The 15,579-nt window shown below is 30.0% G+C and overlaps 3 protein-coding genes across 12 annotated transcripts; 1 reads left to right on the top strand and 2 right to left on the bottom strand.

The window, feature by feature from the left end:
- Nucleotides 1–772: 772 nt before the first annotated feature.
- On the bottom strand, nt 773–3,150 carry LOC124950171. The gene is made up of 5 exons (XM_047496533.1): nt 2,740–3,150; nt 2,052–2,429; nt 1,698–1,976; nt 999–1,492; nt 773–937 (listed from the first exon to the last, which is right to left on the bottom strand). Exons 1-5 carry the CDS (start codon nt 2,905–2,907, stop codon nt 787–789), a joined length of 1,470 nt encoding a protein of 489 aa, XP_047352489.1. The 5' UTR covers nt 2,908–3,150; the 3' UTR covers nt 773–786.
- Nucleotides 3,151–3,381: 231 nt separating this feature from the next.
- Nucleotides 3,382–6,940, bottom strand: LOC124950164 (uncharacterized protein MAL13P1.304-like). Of its 2 annotated transcripts, none has more exons than XM_047496508.1 (4): nt 6,624–6,940; nt 5,304–5,932; nt 5,124–5,236; nt 3,382–5,035 (listed from the first exon to the last, which is right to left on the bottom strand). In XM_047496508.1, exons 2-4 carry the CDS (start codon nt 5,930–5,932, stop codon nt 3,597–3,599), a joined length of 2,181 nt encoding a protein of 726 aa, XP_047352464.1. In that variant the 5' UTR covers nt 6,624–6,940; the 3' UTR covers nt 3,382–3,596. The 2 variants fall into 2 exon arrangements, with proteins under 2 accessions (XP_047352464.1, XP_047352463.1); XM_047496507.1 differs by lacking the exon at nt 6,624–6,940 and adding an exon at nt 6,047–6,274.
- LOC124950170 (coronin-1C-A) lies at nt 6,639–14,122 on the top strand. Of its 9 annotated transcripts, none has more exons than XM_047496526.1 (6): nt 6,639–6,767; nt 8,200–8,405; nt 8,595–9,076; nt 12,128–12,506; nt 12,586–12,828; nt 12,961–14,122. In XM_047496526.1, the coding sequence occupies exons 2-6, from the start codon at nt 8,208–8,210 to the stop codon at nt 13,138–13,140; spliced, it is 1,482 nt and encodes a 493-aa protein (XP_047352482.1). In that variant the 5' UTR covers nt 6,639–6,767; nt 8,200–8,207; the 3' UTR covers nt 13,141–14,122. The 9 variants fall into 9 exon arrangements, with proteins under 9 accessions (XP_047352482.1, XP_047352483.1, XP_047352488.1 ...); XM_047496527.1 differs by having other exon boundaries at nt 6,684–6,767; nt 8,197–8,405; XM_047496532.1 differs by having other exon boundaries at nt 6,754–6,772.
- The last annotated feature ends 1,457 nt before the right edge of the window (nt 14,123–15,579 follow it).

Here is a 15,579-nt window from a genome sequence, read left to right as displayed (position 1 = left end):
AGGGTACGGAACTATCAAAGCAGCCGCATATGAATGTACTACACAATATATTATTTGATAATATGGCGGCACGCAAACAAGTTCAAAGTAGGAAGTTCCATCTTTTTTTTGTCTCAGTCCTGTATCTTTTATTAATAGAACCCATGTTTTCCAAATAAATTATACTTCTGTTTTTATACAAGATCTTAATATAAATATCAATATTAATAAAAAATATTTTTTACAATATGACTTCATCACGAGCTAAAGAAAGGACGTTTTTTACAAAAGAAACTTTTGCTTAGATATTTATTAGAATAAAGGAAGTTTTCAAAAATTAAAAATATTGAAGAAAAAATGATCCAACATTTTAACACTTGATAAACAATATGATCAACTTTTAAAAATTATGTACATAAAACATAAGTACATAAGGCATATTATAATATTGCAATTTCTTTTAAAAATGAATAAATCTATGCACATATCTTTGCAGAGTCTGTAAATTTATAAAAGTCATATTAATCCTATTTAAAAAAACATTAGAATAAAACGTCATATACTGATTGTCTAAAATCTAGTTTGGCATTGTGCTAAAGTGCATAAGTACATACATTGCAAAAATAAAATTATAGATGCTCATTCTACCTGCAATCTTATACATATACATATACATATATATATGCATCAGAAATAAGTACACTTTTCTTCTGAAGAAGACTTCAGCAGTATATACATATATACAAAAATATTGACTCTAATCCTGCATAAATTTGTAGGTTTCATAATACAGTTATGTAATCCCAGTTATTTATTAGATTCATTGTAAGATGCTCTTCCTGCTAGTTCAAGAAGATAACGGTCAGGATGATCCAACCAATCGCTAGCACTTAATTTAACAATTCTTTGTCTTTCTGCCTCTTTTACTTGCCACTTTTTAATATCCAATTGACGTTCTCTGAAAAATGAATTACTTTTAGTACATTAAATTTCTACTTTATAAAATAAGTTAATATTACCTTAACTTTACATCTCCACATCCCCAAACTTCTAGAGTAGCAATAGGATATGGTGCACCTGCGATACTGACTGAATGGAATGATTCATCAATACTTATATGTGGTGAACGTGGATTACTTCCAAATCGCAAGCCATGAGGATAACCTCTAATTCCTGTATTTAGATACAATACTTTAGGTCCTTTCTCTATAACTCTGTAGGATGGACTTAATTGAATTCCCACTGAATCTTCATCACCCCAATAAAGATGACTTTCACGCCATTCAACTGCTGAGCACATGCAGTACATGAGATATTCACCATCCTTTTCTGGATCAGCAGCTTTTATAAATAACAACGTTGGACCTCTGTAGCCTAGCACATGATGAAGAAAGCGATTAGCGCCAGTTCCATGTTCTGAACTATTATATAATAAAGTCCAGTGTCTAGGACATATATTGCCTGTAGTTCTGGCTATAATGGCGTGCGTAATATCCTTGGGTGTATCATTTGCCTAGATAACAAGGCTATGATGAAACGCCAATAGAATTTTGATGTATTGTTAAAAAAAAACTTAATTTAGAAATATGCATGCCATGTGTCTTTTTCCAAATTATACAATTCTTATTGTAGATATATGTGCACATATACATATATTAACATGTGCATACATATAAAAATATATACATGATTGTTTAATCTAAACAAATTGAAATTACCTGAAGATAACATTGTGGTAAAGTAGTTGATAATAACCAAACATAGCTCACAGGCAATAATGTCTGAGGTTGATCAAAACTGTCAGCATGTTCCAATACAGGTGTTGGAATTTCTAAATGTGGTTGTGGCTGTTCTTTTGATAGCAATGCTTTACCATTTCTATAAGCTGTTGTCAATACATGAACTACATAGCAATGTAGACCATGTACAATACGTGAACAATGCTGCCACATCCAATTACTAACATAACTCACAGACAAACTATCTTTTCCATGAAACTGAAATAACCAGACATTTATCTATGCCTTAGCTTAGATAATAAATCAAAATAACAAGTGGTACATCTTACTAACACATGAAATGACAACAGCGTTGACGACACGATGTATATAAATACATGTTGTAGTACCAGTACTATCCATTGCCAGTTGATAACAAGTCATCAATAAAGACCTTAGTAGATCAGGAGATATATCCCCATCTCTTATATTAGAGTATATTGTTACATAATTTTCTAATATAGTTTGGTCGCTCATAACGGACAGAAATTTTTCTGATTGTTGTTTGAAAGCAGAAACTGTCAAATGTGATGTACTTGCTCCAGCAGAGTGATGCAAATAAGTAAACAACTTTTCAGCTAATGTAGGATAATTAGGAAATAAGTAATTTTCAAACACAGACATCGTGATTCCATGTATATGTTTTTCTTCATATGTATGATGCGATAAAATCTAGAAAAAAAATTTAAGGTTATGTTTTAAATAACAATTAATAACTTTACAAGGTCAATAGAAACAAAATATATAACGAATGTATATATTATTATCATTAAATCAAAGCAAAAATTAGTAATAAACGTCTTGAAAAATTAAAATAAAAAATATATATATTCGTATATATATGTATGCATATATATATAAAACAATCATATATATATGATATGATTTTTGTTACTATAATTTTTGTTTATAATAAAACATAAAATAAAAATCTTTTACAATACAGACAAAACAAAAATTTTTAAATCAACCGAATAATTACCTTGGCTAGGTTATCAATTGGGAAAAATTGTGTAGGAGAACTATGTTCGATGTCATTACCAGAGGAACTTCGTGAAACCGTGTTTGTAGTTAGCGCATTGCTATTATTTGTAACTGCATCAGTCTTTTTAGTAGAATTGCTTATATTACGTGCCACGTGATTACCCATTTTTATCGAAGTTTTTAATTTTTTTTTTTTTTCGTTATTCTTTATCTTTAATACATATCATTCCAACATTAACAAAACTTAGATCTATATCAATCTTGTCCGGTATTGCACGATTTTCACATATGTCTACATTCAACATCACACAATCGACTTTGCTTTCACCGCTTATACGCAAAATCACATACACTTTCGTTGATTGTGAATCAAGCATTAATTTATGTCATGTACTTATATATGTATATACATTCAATGTACAGATATGTATATATACATATATATATATTATTGAACATGTATTAATGTCAAAGCAGAATGAAATATCATAATTCGCAATTGGTACATACTAATTGGATATATAGTAATGAATGTGGCGACATGGTTAACCGTGTCGGAAAGTAGAACTAATTGCGTTCCATACTAGTAGCTTTCTGGAGTTAAATTTGAAAAACACGAATATAAAAAATATTTATTATATTCATAATAAAATAGTAATTTTAATGTAACGTAAAATTATGTATACAAGTCACAGGAATCTTATGAAATTAGTCCTTAATCTTTATATTACAACTTATGAAAAAAAAATATATTTTTATTTTTTATTTTTTAATATTTCTAAAATAATAAAAAAGAAAAAATACTTTTAATTGCTTTCTTAATTCTATTAAATACATCAGCAATGATCCGTACCATTAATGGCGGTTTATTATTTTTGGCTTTTTGGCACTGTGTTTTATGACCTCTATTGTATTCAAATGCTTCTTGTAGTTGGTCCCTGGTAATTCTACTTCGTCATCTGTAGTGGAAATATCGCGATTGCAATTATATTTAAAACTGTTCTTTTTTCCTCTATTGGGTGTTTCTATACGATTCATATCGTTTACTCGAATCATCGATTCGTATCGTCTACTCGGTTCTTCATCTTCAATAATGCTAACGCTGCAATCATGATAAACATTATAAAGATTTTCTTTGTACGATACAGATCCCTGAGTAAAAGATATTGTTTCTGATTTTTTAATATTTTTCTGTTGCTCCAACGCATTATGTCTAATTGCTTTATCATTTTTTTTCTTTCTCTCATCAGACACAGAATTTTTTATATCATTTTCAATATCACTATCGCTAGAACTAGAATAATGTATTGTTCTGTGTTTTTTCTTAACTCTTTTTTGTGATTTGATATGACTCTTAGTCATAGAGACAGAATCTATTATTCCTTTTCTTTGTTTCTGTTTATCCTGTTTTAATGATGCTCTTTTATTTTCCAATACTTTCTGAAATATGATCTTAGGCATACCCGCATAAATTTCACTTTCAAATTCTTCAGAGTCTCTCTTATTCGATTCTTGTATATCATTCTGCGACTGTTCTTGTAGAATCATATTCGAGATCTCATGCACATTTTCTATGCTGCAGTTATTCTGATCGATTCTTTTTGTAATTGGTGATATATTGTGATATTCTGGCATACAAGATCTCTTTGAGCGAATTACTGTGTCAGTACCTTGTAATTGACTGCTATACAATCCAGAATCATTATCATCGCATTTTAGTTTGTTTGCGTCATTTGTTGCCACTCTATAAGAAAGAACATCTTCAAGACAATTAAACATTTGTACAATTTTTACAATGTATTCCTTAGGACAATCTTTATGTAACAAATTATTAATAATGATATTGATTTTATCTTCTTGTATAATATCTTTTAATGTATGCTTTTTCTGAATACATTGAGACTGGTTAACATTTTTATGCTGCTCTTGATTTTCCTTATTTAAAATTTTATTATTGTGAATTATCCTTGTTGTATTAGGAATCTGTTCATTTTTTATACTAGGTACATGATTAGGTATATTATTATCAGTTTTGGTTCTTGATGTATTATCTGAATTATTATTACATATATTACTGGAAGATTTTTGGTATTTGTTTTTGTCTTCCTTTGTAAATTGTAATGTTAAATTTGTTACTTCGCTATTCAAGTCATCATCGCTATCTGTAATCTTTGTTGGCCAATGAAAACTCAATTTACTGCCTTCAGATATAAATACTTTCCATAATAAATATATATTTTCCCAGTCATCTGGAAAACCATTATAAAACTTGCCTCTCACATATTCTGGTAATTCTAAAAAAAAAAACAGAGAAAATTAATATTTTGTAATGATATTAAAAAGTGTATAAGTAAAGACTTATACAGAAATTTAAGTTCTTACCATTTTCATTATCCACAATATTTCCTTCAAGATAATATATATGTAAGAAAGTAGATTGTACACTTGTAGCTGTCAATCTCCTAAGTATAGGTTTACTGCGTGCAGTTTGTCCGCTATAAAAAATAAATATGAACAAATAAAGTAATAAATGTTATAATGAATTTAGTCTTATAAATTTACCTTTCTAATGTTCCCTTGATAATCAAATGACCATCTTTGTTTAGCATAACTTTCCAATTAAAAAAGGTTCTACCCGATTTTTCTTTAGGACTAACTGTTTTGCAAGGATTATAGTTATTATCATTATTACTCATTGAATTTTGTTTTTGCAACTTAGAAAGATTTTTTTCATGTTTGATATTTTTTGGTTGTACATATAAGCCCTTTTCAACTACATGAGGCGAGTTTTCATTAGTCAATAATGAATCTCTTTGGATGATTTTTGAATTTTCCTTAATTTGATGAAGAAATTCCTTAACAGTCAATGAAGAGGCGACATTATTGTTAAAGGAGTTATTTTGACTTGGAGATTGTTGAACATTTGAAGATGCAATTACTGGTTCATATGTAGTATAATTGTTCTTTTTCATTGCTTTTATTTTTGATAAATTTTTGTTAGAAGGCACAATTTCATGTTCCGTCTGTGAAAGTTGCGGAGACAAAGCAGTAAAACTCCAATTCTGTGCATCCGTGTCATTCCAGATTGGGTCATCATTTGTCAATTTTCCATTTTTTCTCAGTAAAGAAAGTTTCAAAGAACGCTCTAATCTTTTACAACGTTCATCTTTTTTAAATTTTGCAAACTTCATCTAAGTAGATAAAAACATACATTTCTTATCAAATATAACACTATAAGTATAATATGACGTAAATATATGTGGAAATAAACTTAAGCAATTAAACCGTTAAAATTTGAAACTCACCTCCATTATAATTTTAATAATATTCACTTTACATTCGATGCACTAAATAGAAACTGTTATATGTTTAGAGAAGCGTTTAAAAATTAATATATTTGTTTTAGCTTCTTATTATTTCCCGCGTAATTCTATGTAACTAGTTTATCAACTCTTACAATAAATTGTACGTATTTACTGCGAAGTTAGGCAGCGTCACAAATCTTACATTATGTGTGGAAGTGGCGTTAGCAGCTTAAGTATATACAACCAATGAAAAATCTGCTTTAATTATCCAATCAATTTTAAAATAAAATAATGAAATAATTCTTATAAATATGTTTATATATATATATATATACATACAAATCATATTTTTTTTAGATATGATTCGAAATTGAATATTTTGTTATTGTTGTAAATATAACGATAAACGTTAAATGAACAAACTGTTAAATGTGTTATCTGTTAACTTTGTAATTAGTTAGTAATCAATTAAACAGCAAATAATACGATGAATGAAATAATGGTTTATGAAGATCACGTTTTAAATAACATCAGTATATCTCTATATTCATTAATTTACTAATTGTTTGAAACTTACTTTCGATTATTCGCGGTTGAAACGGCCATATTGAATCGAAAAGCGTGCGCATCCATCGTCTTCGTCAGCGCGTGAAATTTGGGGGGTGGGGAGAATTCTTTCCCAAAAGCGTGCATTGCTTGTCATCCGGATTATAATTCGTTGGTAAAGTACGATTTGTATTAACTAATTTATATTATTGATTACTTCAATTAATTTTTTTTTCTTTTGAAATGACAATAAGACAATTTTAATGAGTGATACGTTTAGCAACATATTATTCAATTATTATATGTGAAAACAATTAGAGAATATAATTTAAAGCATTATACATATTTACTTAAATATACGAATTAAAAAGTTTAAAAGAAAATAATATTACCGGGGGTGGCTTTTCACTTGAGTAGGGTGCGCATTTCCAAATAAGGTGTTCTGAAACGACCGATTCGTTCGTGTTAAATGGCGCTACTACGACGTGGACGCCTAATGAATTACAATGTGGTGAACTAGAATAATGGCGGGAGTATTCAAAAGTTCAACTTTTTAACATAGATATAGTTTACATTGTTTATTTATGTATAGTATACAAAAGAAGAAGAAAGAAAAAGAAAAGATGGACGCGTAAATTGCACAGTTTTATACTATTTACTTGGATTCTGACATGAAAACTATATTATTCAGTATATTATCCAATGAATCATACCGGTGACGCATCACCTGCCATACTCGTATGACTGTTACCGTATCAAGTAACTGTTTTTATCATGAAGTTACAGTAATATCATTAAGATTAAAGTAATACTTGAGAGAAATAAAATAGTAGTACGTATATATGAAATCTTTAGTATTCATTGAAGTGAAGCAGAATCGCAGTTTTGTGTATGTATACACGCGCATGCATACATTTATACATCATGAATAGATATCTATTTTATGGAAAAAGGAATAGTTCGCGTTATTTAAATATTATAAGTTACTTAGATATACCTTATTATTTTACTCTGATCTCATTAGATCTACAAACACGATAGGATCTGATATTAATTTTTTATTGATTTAACTATAATATTTCGTTGTAACATTAACATACGTGACTGTACCGTTTCTTATTATGAATCATGATCTTATAAAAGCAACGGAGAGAGTTTATTTCTGTAGTCGCCAATTTCGGTTAGAATGAAATCTATTTTCTGATGCATCAAGCTCTCAATGCAGAAAAAGAGAGAGAAAGAGAGAGAGAAAGAGAGAGATAGAGAGACAAAGACAGAGAGAGGGAGAAAGAGAGACAGAAATTTCCTCTTATATTTGTAATAATTGGCAACACTGGCATACACTTCATTTGCACATATTAACTCGTAGAGAGACCGGGACACAAAATCACGGTTTGGAAATATTCTTATTTCAGTCGCGCTCGTTTCGACATTAAGGGTGGGGAATCTATTTATAAATTGGGGGATGTTCCATGCGTCGCCCACGCCCGCAGTGCCCACGTAACAATAATTTATTAAAATAATCATAATAACCGGTGTATCAAGATATTGGTGTTTCCTTCTAGGTTAATCTTTGTTGGTTTCATTTTTGTTTGCGTTGAAAGTAGGTGCAGATATGTCTTTTCGTGTTGTACGCAGCAGCAAGTTCCGCCACGTGTACGGAACGTCTTTAAAACGGGAACAATGCTATGACAATATTAGAGTTTCAAAATCCTCATGGGATTCTACATTCTGCGCCGTGAATCCTAAATTTTTGGCCATCATCGTTGAATCCGCAGGCGGTGGTGCTTTCATAGTTTTACCCCATAACAAGGTAATTATCAAAAGTTCTTCATTTCTTATTTATAAATATCTTTTATGAGTATATTATAGTGATTTTTTTTATGAAGATCCTATATAGAATATTTTATAGAATTCTTTTTTAAACTTACATGCATGATTATGATAACCGTAGTTCTGGTAGTCTCTACTAGTTCTATAGATCATTGAATAACTGTCATAGGTAGGAAGAATATCAGCAGACTATCCTTTAGTGGGTGGACACAAGGGTCCTGTATTAGATATCGCATGGTGCCCTCATAATGATAATGTCATAGCTTCTGGATCTGAAGATTGCGTTGTTAAAATATGGCAAATACCAGATGGTGGTATTTCCAGGACATTGACTGAATCTGTGGTAGACCTACAATTGCATCAACGAAGGGTCGGACTTGTGCTATGGCATCCAACAGCATTAAACGTATTACTCACTGCTGGATCAGACAATCTTGTTTTAATTTGGAATGTTGGAACCGGCGAATGTTTAGTAAGAATAGACTCTCATCCTGATGTTATTTATTCTGCCTGTTGGAATTGGGATGGATCCAGATTGGTAACTACATGTAAGGACAAAAGGATTCGTATCTTAGATCCAAGAACAGGGAAAGTTTTAGAGGATGCTATTGCCCATGAAGGAAGCAAGGCAACACGTGCAATATTTCTAAGGTATGCAAATACATTGTACTTTTCTTCTTACTATTTATTTTAATTATTAAAAATGATCTATTTGTGAGTAACATTATTTTTTTTTATCTTGTTTGAAAAGTTTTTAATTTAATATAGTTACAATCACAGCAATATGAATTTCATAAATGTATTCTTATGACTAGCTTTTTCTCATTATTAGGTTTTCTTTTATATTCAATAACATTGAAATAAAAAATAAAAATTTTAATGAATAAATAAGAATCTTACAAGATATTTTTGTAATATTAAAAAGAAAAAAGGCAGATTTATAATATTTGATATATATGATTTTATTCTATATAAAGTTTATTTGCTTTAAGATATCATATTAAAATAGATAATAAATGTATACATTAACTATAGTTAAAATTCAAGCATGCATAACTATAGTAATTAGAACCGTACTTCATATATAAAGGCATGTCTTTAATATCTGGTACTTTACAAGCATTAAAAAGTATAAAATATAGCTGCCTTTAATTGTCATAATACAGCATTATAATGCTTCAATGTGTCTACAAATGAAGAACTCTATGTGCCTGTAAGATGCTTTCTATATTACAAGAATGACAGTAGTTAGTCTTAAACGCGCCTATGTAACAATAATACACTACATGCTTTGCAAATATCTATTATTTAATCACAACATTGGTGCAGATTGTACATAAAAATTTGCATACAAGGTGATGGTGCACAAATGCACACAGAGTGGTGAACATTTTTATATTTATGGGAACACTATAATAAAATATTAAATATATTAAATAATATATTATAAAATATTTATTTCAGTGAATGTTCTTCACGCATAGAATAGACATGCACAGTATCTTTAATTCTTTGGAATTTATTTACATAGAATTACTTATTTTTTTAGATTTAGTAAAATAAGACAGTGTTAATGAGCAAGTGAATTTAACATTATATATATATATATATATATATATATATATATATATATATATATATATAAGTATTTTCTTTATATCAATTGTAAATATGAACTTACCAACTTTTATTAAAATGTCATTAAAATATTGCTTCAATGAATATGTAAAAAATATTATATGCAATAGCAACATATATTTGTGAATGATAGGATAGTTCATATGTATTACTATGAGCATTATTTTATGCATATAAATTAATGGTTTACGTAGGGTACTACATACTACAGCCTTTTTAACATATAGCCAAGTAAATTTTTTTTATCGATCATCGAACTATATACATCCGCCTTTTTACATTATAATTATATCATGTTAATTGCTCTTTTATTTAGGACTTAAATATTTTAACAAAATTGATTGAAGAAAAAAACAAAATATTAAATTCTAAACTGAATACTTTTCTTTCTTTTATTAGTAAAAAGGGATATATTTTAATTGCTTCAAACAATCAGCCTAATTTAGTCAAATTGCTTGCTACATTGGTTTATTGTGATCCTTTTTATGTATTTCTGGATTATTCTTTGGTTATGAGAAAAATCTGCAACAGCTTTCTAAATGAGGCATTTGTCTGCACAATAGAATTATTTCCATTGCTTTTTATCACTTGGTCTTTCCAATTTGTGTAGTGCAAGATTCACATAATTTTAATGGAAAACTTCAAGGTTGAAATTTCATCATGAGGAGGACACCACCTTAGTAAATGCAAATATCAAGACGTCTGCTCTATAGTGTCCAGTTAAAAATTACAGTAAGTATTGTACATTAACTTATTCATCTGAAGTATCATGCTGAAAATGTAAAGTATCATTGTCTCAGTATAGAATATGATTCTCTATATTTATATATTTAACTATTATATTTTATTTATATTTTTGGAAATAAGAAGAATCATTTGCTGCTCACAAATTAGAAAGGGAAGTATGTTAGATCTATATTGTATACATATCACAGAAACATTTTGCATTTTTAGAAGATAGATGATTGACCAAATTAATTTACAGTAAATGTCAAAAATGTGTCAAGAATAATTTTTCATTTTCATTTCACTAAAATAAAATGTCAAATTTCATCTAATACTATAGCAACATGATACACTTTGTGAAGACTACTAATGCTGGCTACTGAAATATTCAATTAATACATGTACTGTTGAAGTTTTAGTATATCTTCATTATTCAAACCTATGGAAGCAATATAATCACATTTTTAACAAGTTAAGTTTGTACATGGGTACAGACTAGTAAAGCAATAATTCCTCCGATGAAAGCACTTATGAACAGTTGCAAAGTCTCTGTTTATGTTGTAACAAGGTGGATGTTAATAAGTATTGATGATTAATATAGGTACAGAAGATATAATGTATTGCCTCTGATAATACAATAAAATAAAACTAAAACAAATATACAGTATGTACCTTAATCAGGCACGCGGCCAACTTGATTATCTATCTTCCATGTACATTACACATTATACACAAATAAAACATGGATTACCCTTTATATCACATCTTTTACAGTAGGGATATCGGTTTTATGTATGATATCCCATATTTTACATATCTACTGAGGAAGATTTCTATAAAAAAGGCATAGATTAATTTTCCTTTGCTAAAATATCTTAATGAAGATAAATATCTTTATTGCAATATTTTCTACCAATTGATTTAATTTTGTATTGTTTTAGTTTAAAATATATATGGCTTTCAAAAACAAAGGAAAATTGATTTACCTTTTCTCATGAAATCATACCTCTGTGTATATATATACATATATAAATATGTACACACGTTTTAATGGAATTGCACCAAACCATGTTATTATCAAAGAAGATATGTTAATTATCTTCAATAATCGTGTGACTTATATTTACACATATTGTATAAAGGAGTGAGAGAAAATGCTAAGTTCACCACTCAAACCTACCAAATTAAACAAAAATTGGAGTAGTAATTATCTAATAATATATTAATGGCATATAAATTTAATTATCTAATAGTGCTTGTAACATTACTAATCCAGTGCCTATAATTGGACAAGTTAACATTTTCTATCAATATTTAATAATGTTTATTCTGTTTCAGGGGAGGTTTGGTCTTCACAACTGGGTTCAGTAAAATGTCTGAAAGGCAATATTCATTACGAGCCCCAGACATGTTAGGTGAACCTATAGTTATGGTAGAATTAGATACCAGCAATGGAGTTATGTTTCCTTTGTATGATCCTGATACAAATTTGGTATATCTATGTGGCAAGGGTGATTCTGTTATTCGATACTTTGAAATTACACCCGAACCTCCGTTTGTTCATTATATCAATACTTTTCAAACTCCTGACCCTCAACGAGGGATAGGAATGATGCCAAAACGAGGTTGTGATGTTAATAGCTGTGAAATCAGTAGATTTTATCGACTAAATAATTCGGGTTTTTGTCAAGTCATTTCAATGACTGTTCCTAGAAAGGTAAACACTATGTTGTTATAGATAGTAATGTTGCATTTTTGTTGTCATTGTTTCTTTTTTATATTATAATATCTTGTAGTCTGAGCTTTTTCAAGAAGATTTGTATCCTGATACTCCTGGAGATACAGCTGCAATAACTGCAGAAGAATGGGAAAGCGGCGTTGATGCTGATCCCATACTGATATCTCTTAGAGATGGCTATCAACCATCTTCGTCTAAAAATGAACTTAAAGTACATAAGAAAACGAATATACTAGATAAAGGGGCAAAAGTTGCATCCAATCCTGCACAAAATACTGCACAAGTATCGCCTGGCATTTTTGTAAGTCTTCAGAATTTTTTTTTTTTTTTTTTTTTTTTTTTTTTTTTTTTTAATCTGTAAATGATATTTCTCTATTTCAAAAACATACATGTGTTCATTATATTCTAATAAATAGTATTTTTCTTTTTATAGGAAGAAATGTTAAAAGAATTCACAGAAGAGATAAGAAAGTTAAAAGCTGTGATTGTAAAACATGAAGGAAGGATACGAGTATTGGAATCGGCTGTGGCTCTTCAAATGAAGGAAGAAGAGAGAAATGAAAAGACATCTTCTCCTGCTGACAGAGAGTTGCTAGCTTCTGACGAAGTGTAATTTCTGAGTCATATTTTTAGCTGACAAAAATAAAATAATTAATCGTGTAACAAAGTAATTATATATTTTGATATAACAATTTGTGTAAATAGTAGGTTTCAGCGATGTGAGGCATGTTTTGATTCTTGCAATGATTTCTTTGCTATTTATTGTACATCATTCATCATACATCTACATTTGTACTATCTTTACATCTCTTTATTGTGTTAAAAGTTAACTAATATGGTGTTAGCTACTGTTAGTATTAAGACATCCCATGATTTTATATATACTATAGTATTTCACTATGTATATGAAACTTTATAACAGTCATTGTTGAAAAGAAAAGAGTGCCTAATTTGTACAGATATTTTGCTGTAAAATAACAAAAGTAAAAATATTCTATTTAAGTAAGTGCTACCCCGTTCCTGTACCTTATTAAAGATAAAATTTATTTGAGTTGAAGAAATTCAAAAAGAGACAATATTGGGTTGGCAACTAAATGAATGCGGATTTTGTCGCTTCCTTATTTAAAATCCGGCAATCACTTAGTTGCCAACCCAATATATACGCGAATAATCGTAAATAATAGAAAATAAAGAAAAAGGAATATTTTTTAAATATCTTTATACCATATATAGTCATCATAAAATTCAAATAAACTTTAATCTATAAGAGATTTATGATTCGTCGATTTATTTTATAATTATTTTTTATAATACTATGAGTCGTCACATTGATAGGTTATATGAAGGGCGAGTATTTCATTTTTGAAATATCCGACAGATATCGCTATAGTCATGATAGTTTGAGTCCTCACTTGACTCCCGGGCCGGTTCGTTTATCCGTTTTCCGTAGCCGTCGCGAAACAGTACGTACAGTTCGCTGGACGATGTGGACCGTCGCGACTTTCGTCAGTGAATATGTCCTTCGTTAAATCGTAACGATTTTATTAATTTAATTCGACAGTTGTGAACGAAACGTTAAGACGATATATCTCGCAGTGAGTAAATGCCATTCTAAGGAAACTTGCGAATTATCGTATGGAAATATTCTTTATACGAGTAAAGAAGAAAGATAGAGAGAGAGAGAGAGAGAGGCAGAGATTTTAGTGTCTATTTGTAAGAGAGAAAGAGAGAGATAGAGAATGATAGAGAAATAGATATAGCGTGGGAGGTTGTGTGAGAAAGATAGGAGTTTTCTCGTGGCGCGCCTTCTCCGTTCCATGTTCGAATCAATGCGCGCTCCAACCCGGCTTAACCTCTTCAAAGAAAAAATATTTTCCTGAAGACCGTACCCTTTTTGGATTGTTCAAACTTTTTTGTCTTGTTTACTCTCTTACCCTTGATTAGCTGCACGTGACTTGACCTCTGAATTGCATTTCGCAAATGGGTTCAATGTAGGGTCATACCTAATACTTGTACGGCCTGTCCTGACATTCGAAGGCATTTGGCACGAAAACGATAGCTATTTCGAATACGTGCTTGCAACATCGGCCCTCTCTTCTCTCGAATGGACTTTAAGAGTGTGTATATATATATACATATATATATATATATATATATATACATAATATGTATATATGTGTATTTATAATATATATTGTAAATTTTTGGAGTGTATTGTCCGCGCAAGTCCTCATTTTCACAAAGGGGTAAGGTGAGAGAGCTCGGGGTTGAGGTGGTGGCTAGAGTACTTCGAGTGGGGATTCTTAAAAGGCATGCACGCATGCTTCGTGTCTCATTGCATTCTGGTACTTGTCCCAGGTGCGATCTTTCAGTTGGGAAGGGCGATTTGTGAATTTGCCAATGTCATTTACGCCTATCATTAGTACGTTCGTCTCAACGGACTCAATCGTCGAGATAGGGTTACGTAATTACACGTGCTTGAGGGGGCACTATCAAGGTCTTGTCTTCTGGAGGCCATCCTCGACAGTATCGTACCCAAGGATCATTGTTACCTAATTTATCTCTTTCTTCATTTGTGAAAAAAATTTTGTCTTTATAACGGTCAATTTATCACTTTTGTCCCAATAAATTTCAAATGTAAAAGACATTGATTTGCGTCATCGTAAATATATTTTTAAAGATGGCGGAAGAGACGATGAAGTCATTGAAAATATAATTATCGCAAAATATTTAATTCATTCGCATGTAATTATCATGAATGAAAGATCTCTCTTTCTCTCTCTCTCTCTCTCTCTCTCTCTCTCTCTCTCTCTCTTTCTCTCTTTCTCTCTTTCTTCCTCTTTTCTTTTCCGTATTTAAAAGAAAAAAAAAAAAAAAAACAAATCGTTGATTTATCTCCAACATGTGACAATTAATTATTAATTGCCAACCATGTCGATGATAAAGTTACCACAATTTAAATTTGCTTTCACATATCATTAATAAATGCTAAGAAAACGTATGACATAACTCACACATATACGTATATATTTGCTACATTAGCGAATAGGAG

Source organism: Vespa velutina, chromosome 6 (assembly GCF_912470025.1).
Source record: "Vespa velutina chromosome 6, iVesVel2.1, whole genome shotgun sequence".
Lineage (NCBI taxonomy): Eukaryota > Metazoa > Arthropoda > Insecta > Hymenoptera > Vespidae > Vespa > Vespa velutina.
This window is presented reverse-complemented; position numbering and strand designations above follow the sequence as displayed.

Coding starts and splice junctions, on each gene's coding strand:
- LOC124950171 (XM_047496533.1), bottom strand. CDS start 2,907: ATGGGTAATCACGTGGCACGTAATATAAGCAATTCTACTAAAAAGACT. Junction 2,430..2,739: donor CAATTGATAACCTAGCCAAG/GTAATTATTCGG, acceptor TTTTTTTTCTAG/ATTTTATCGCATCATACATA. Junction 938..998: donor TGTGGAGATGTAAAGTTAAG/GTAATATTAACT, acceptor TTCATTTTTCAG/AGAACGTCAATTGGATATTA.
- LOC124950164 (XM_047496507.1), bottom strand. Junction 5,237..5,303: donor ATCAAGGGAACATTAGAAAG/GTAAATTTATAA, acceptor TATTTTTTATAG/CGGACAAACTGCACGCAGTA. Junction 5,036..5,123: donor TATTGTGGATAATGAAAATG/GTAAGAACTTAA, acceptor TTTTTTTTTTAG/AATTACCAGAATATGTGAGA.
- LOC124950170 (XM_047496523.1), top strand. CDS start 8,065: ATGCGTCGCCCACGCCCGCAGTGCCCAC. Junction 8,406..8,594: donor TAGTTTTACCCCATAACAAG/GTAATTATCAAA, acceptor TAACTGTCATAG/GTAGGAAGAATATCAGCAGA. Junction 12,507..12,585: donor CAATGACTGTTCCTAGAAAG/GTAAACACTATG, acceptor AATATCTTGTAG/TCTGAGCTTTTTCAAGAAGA.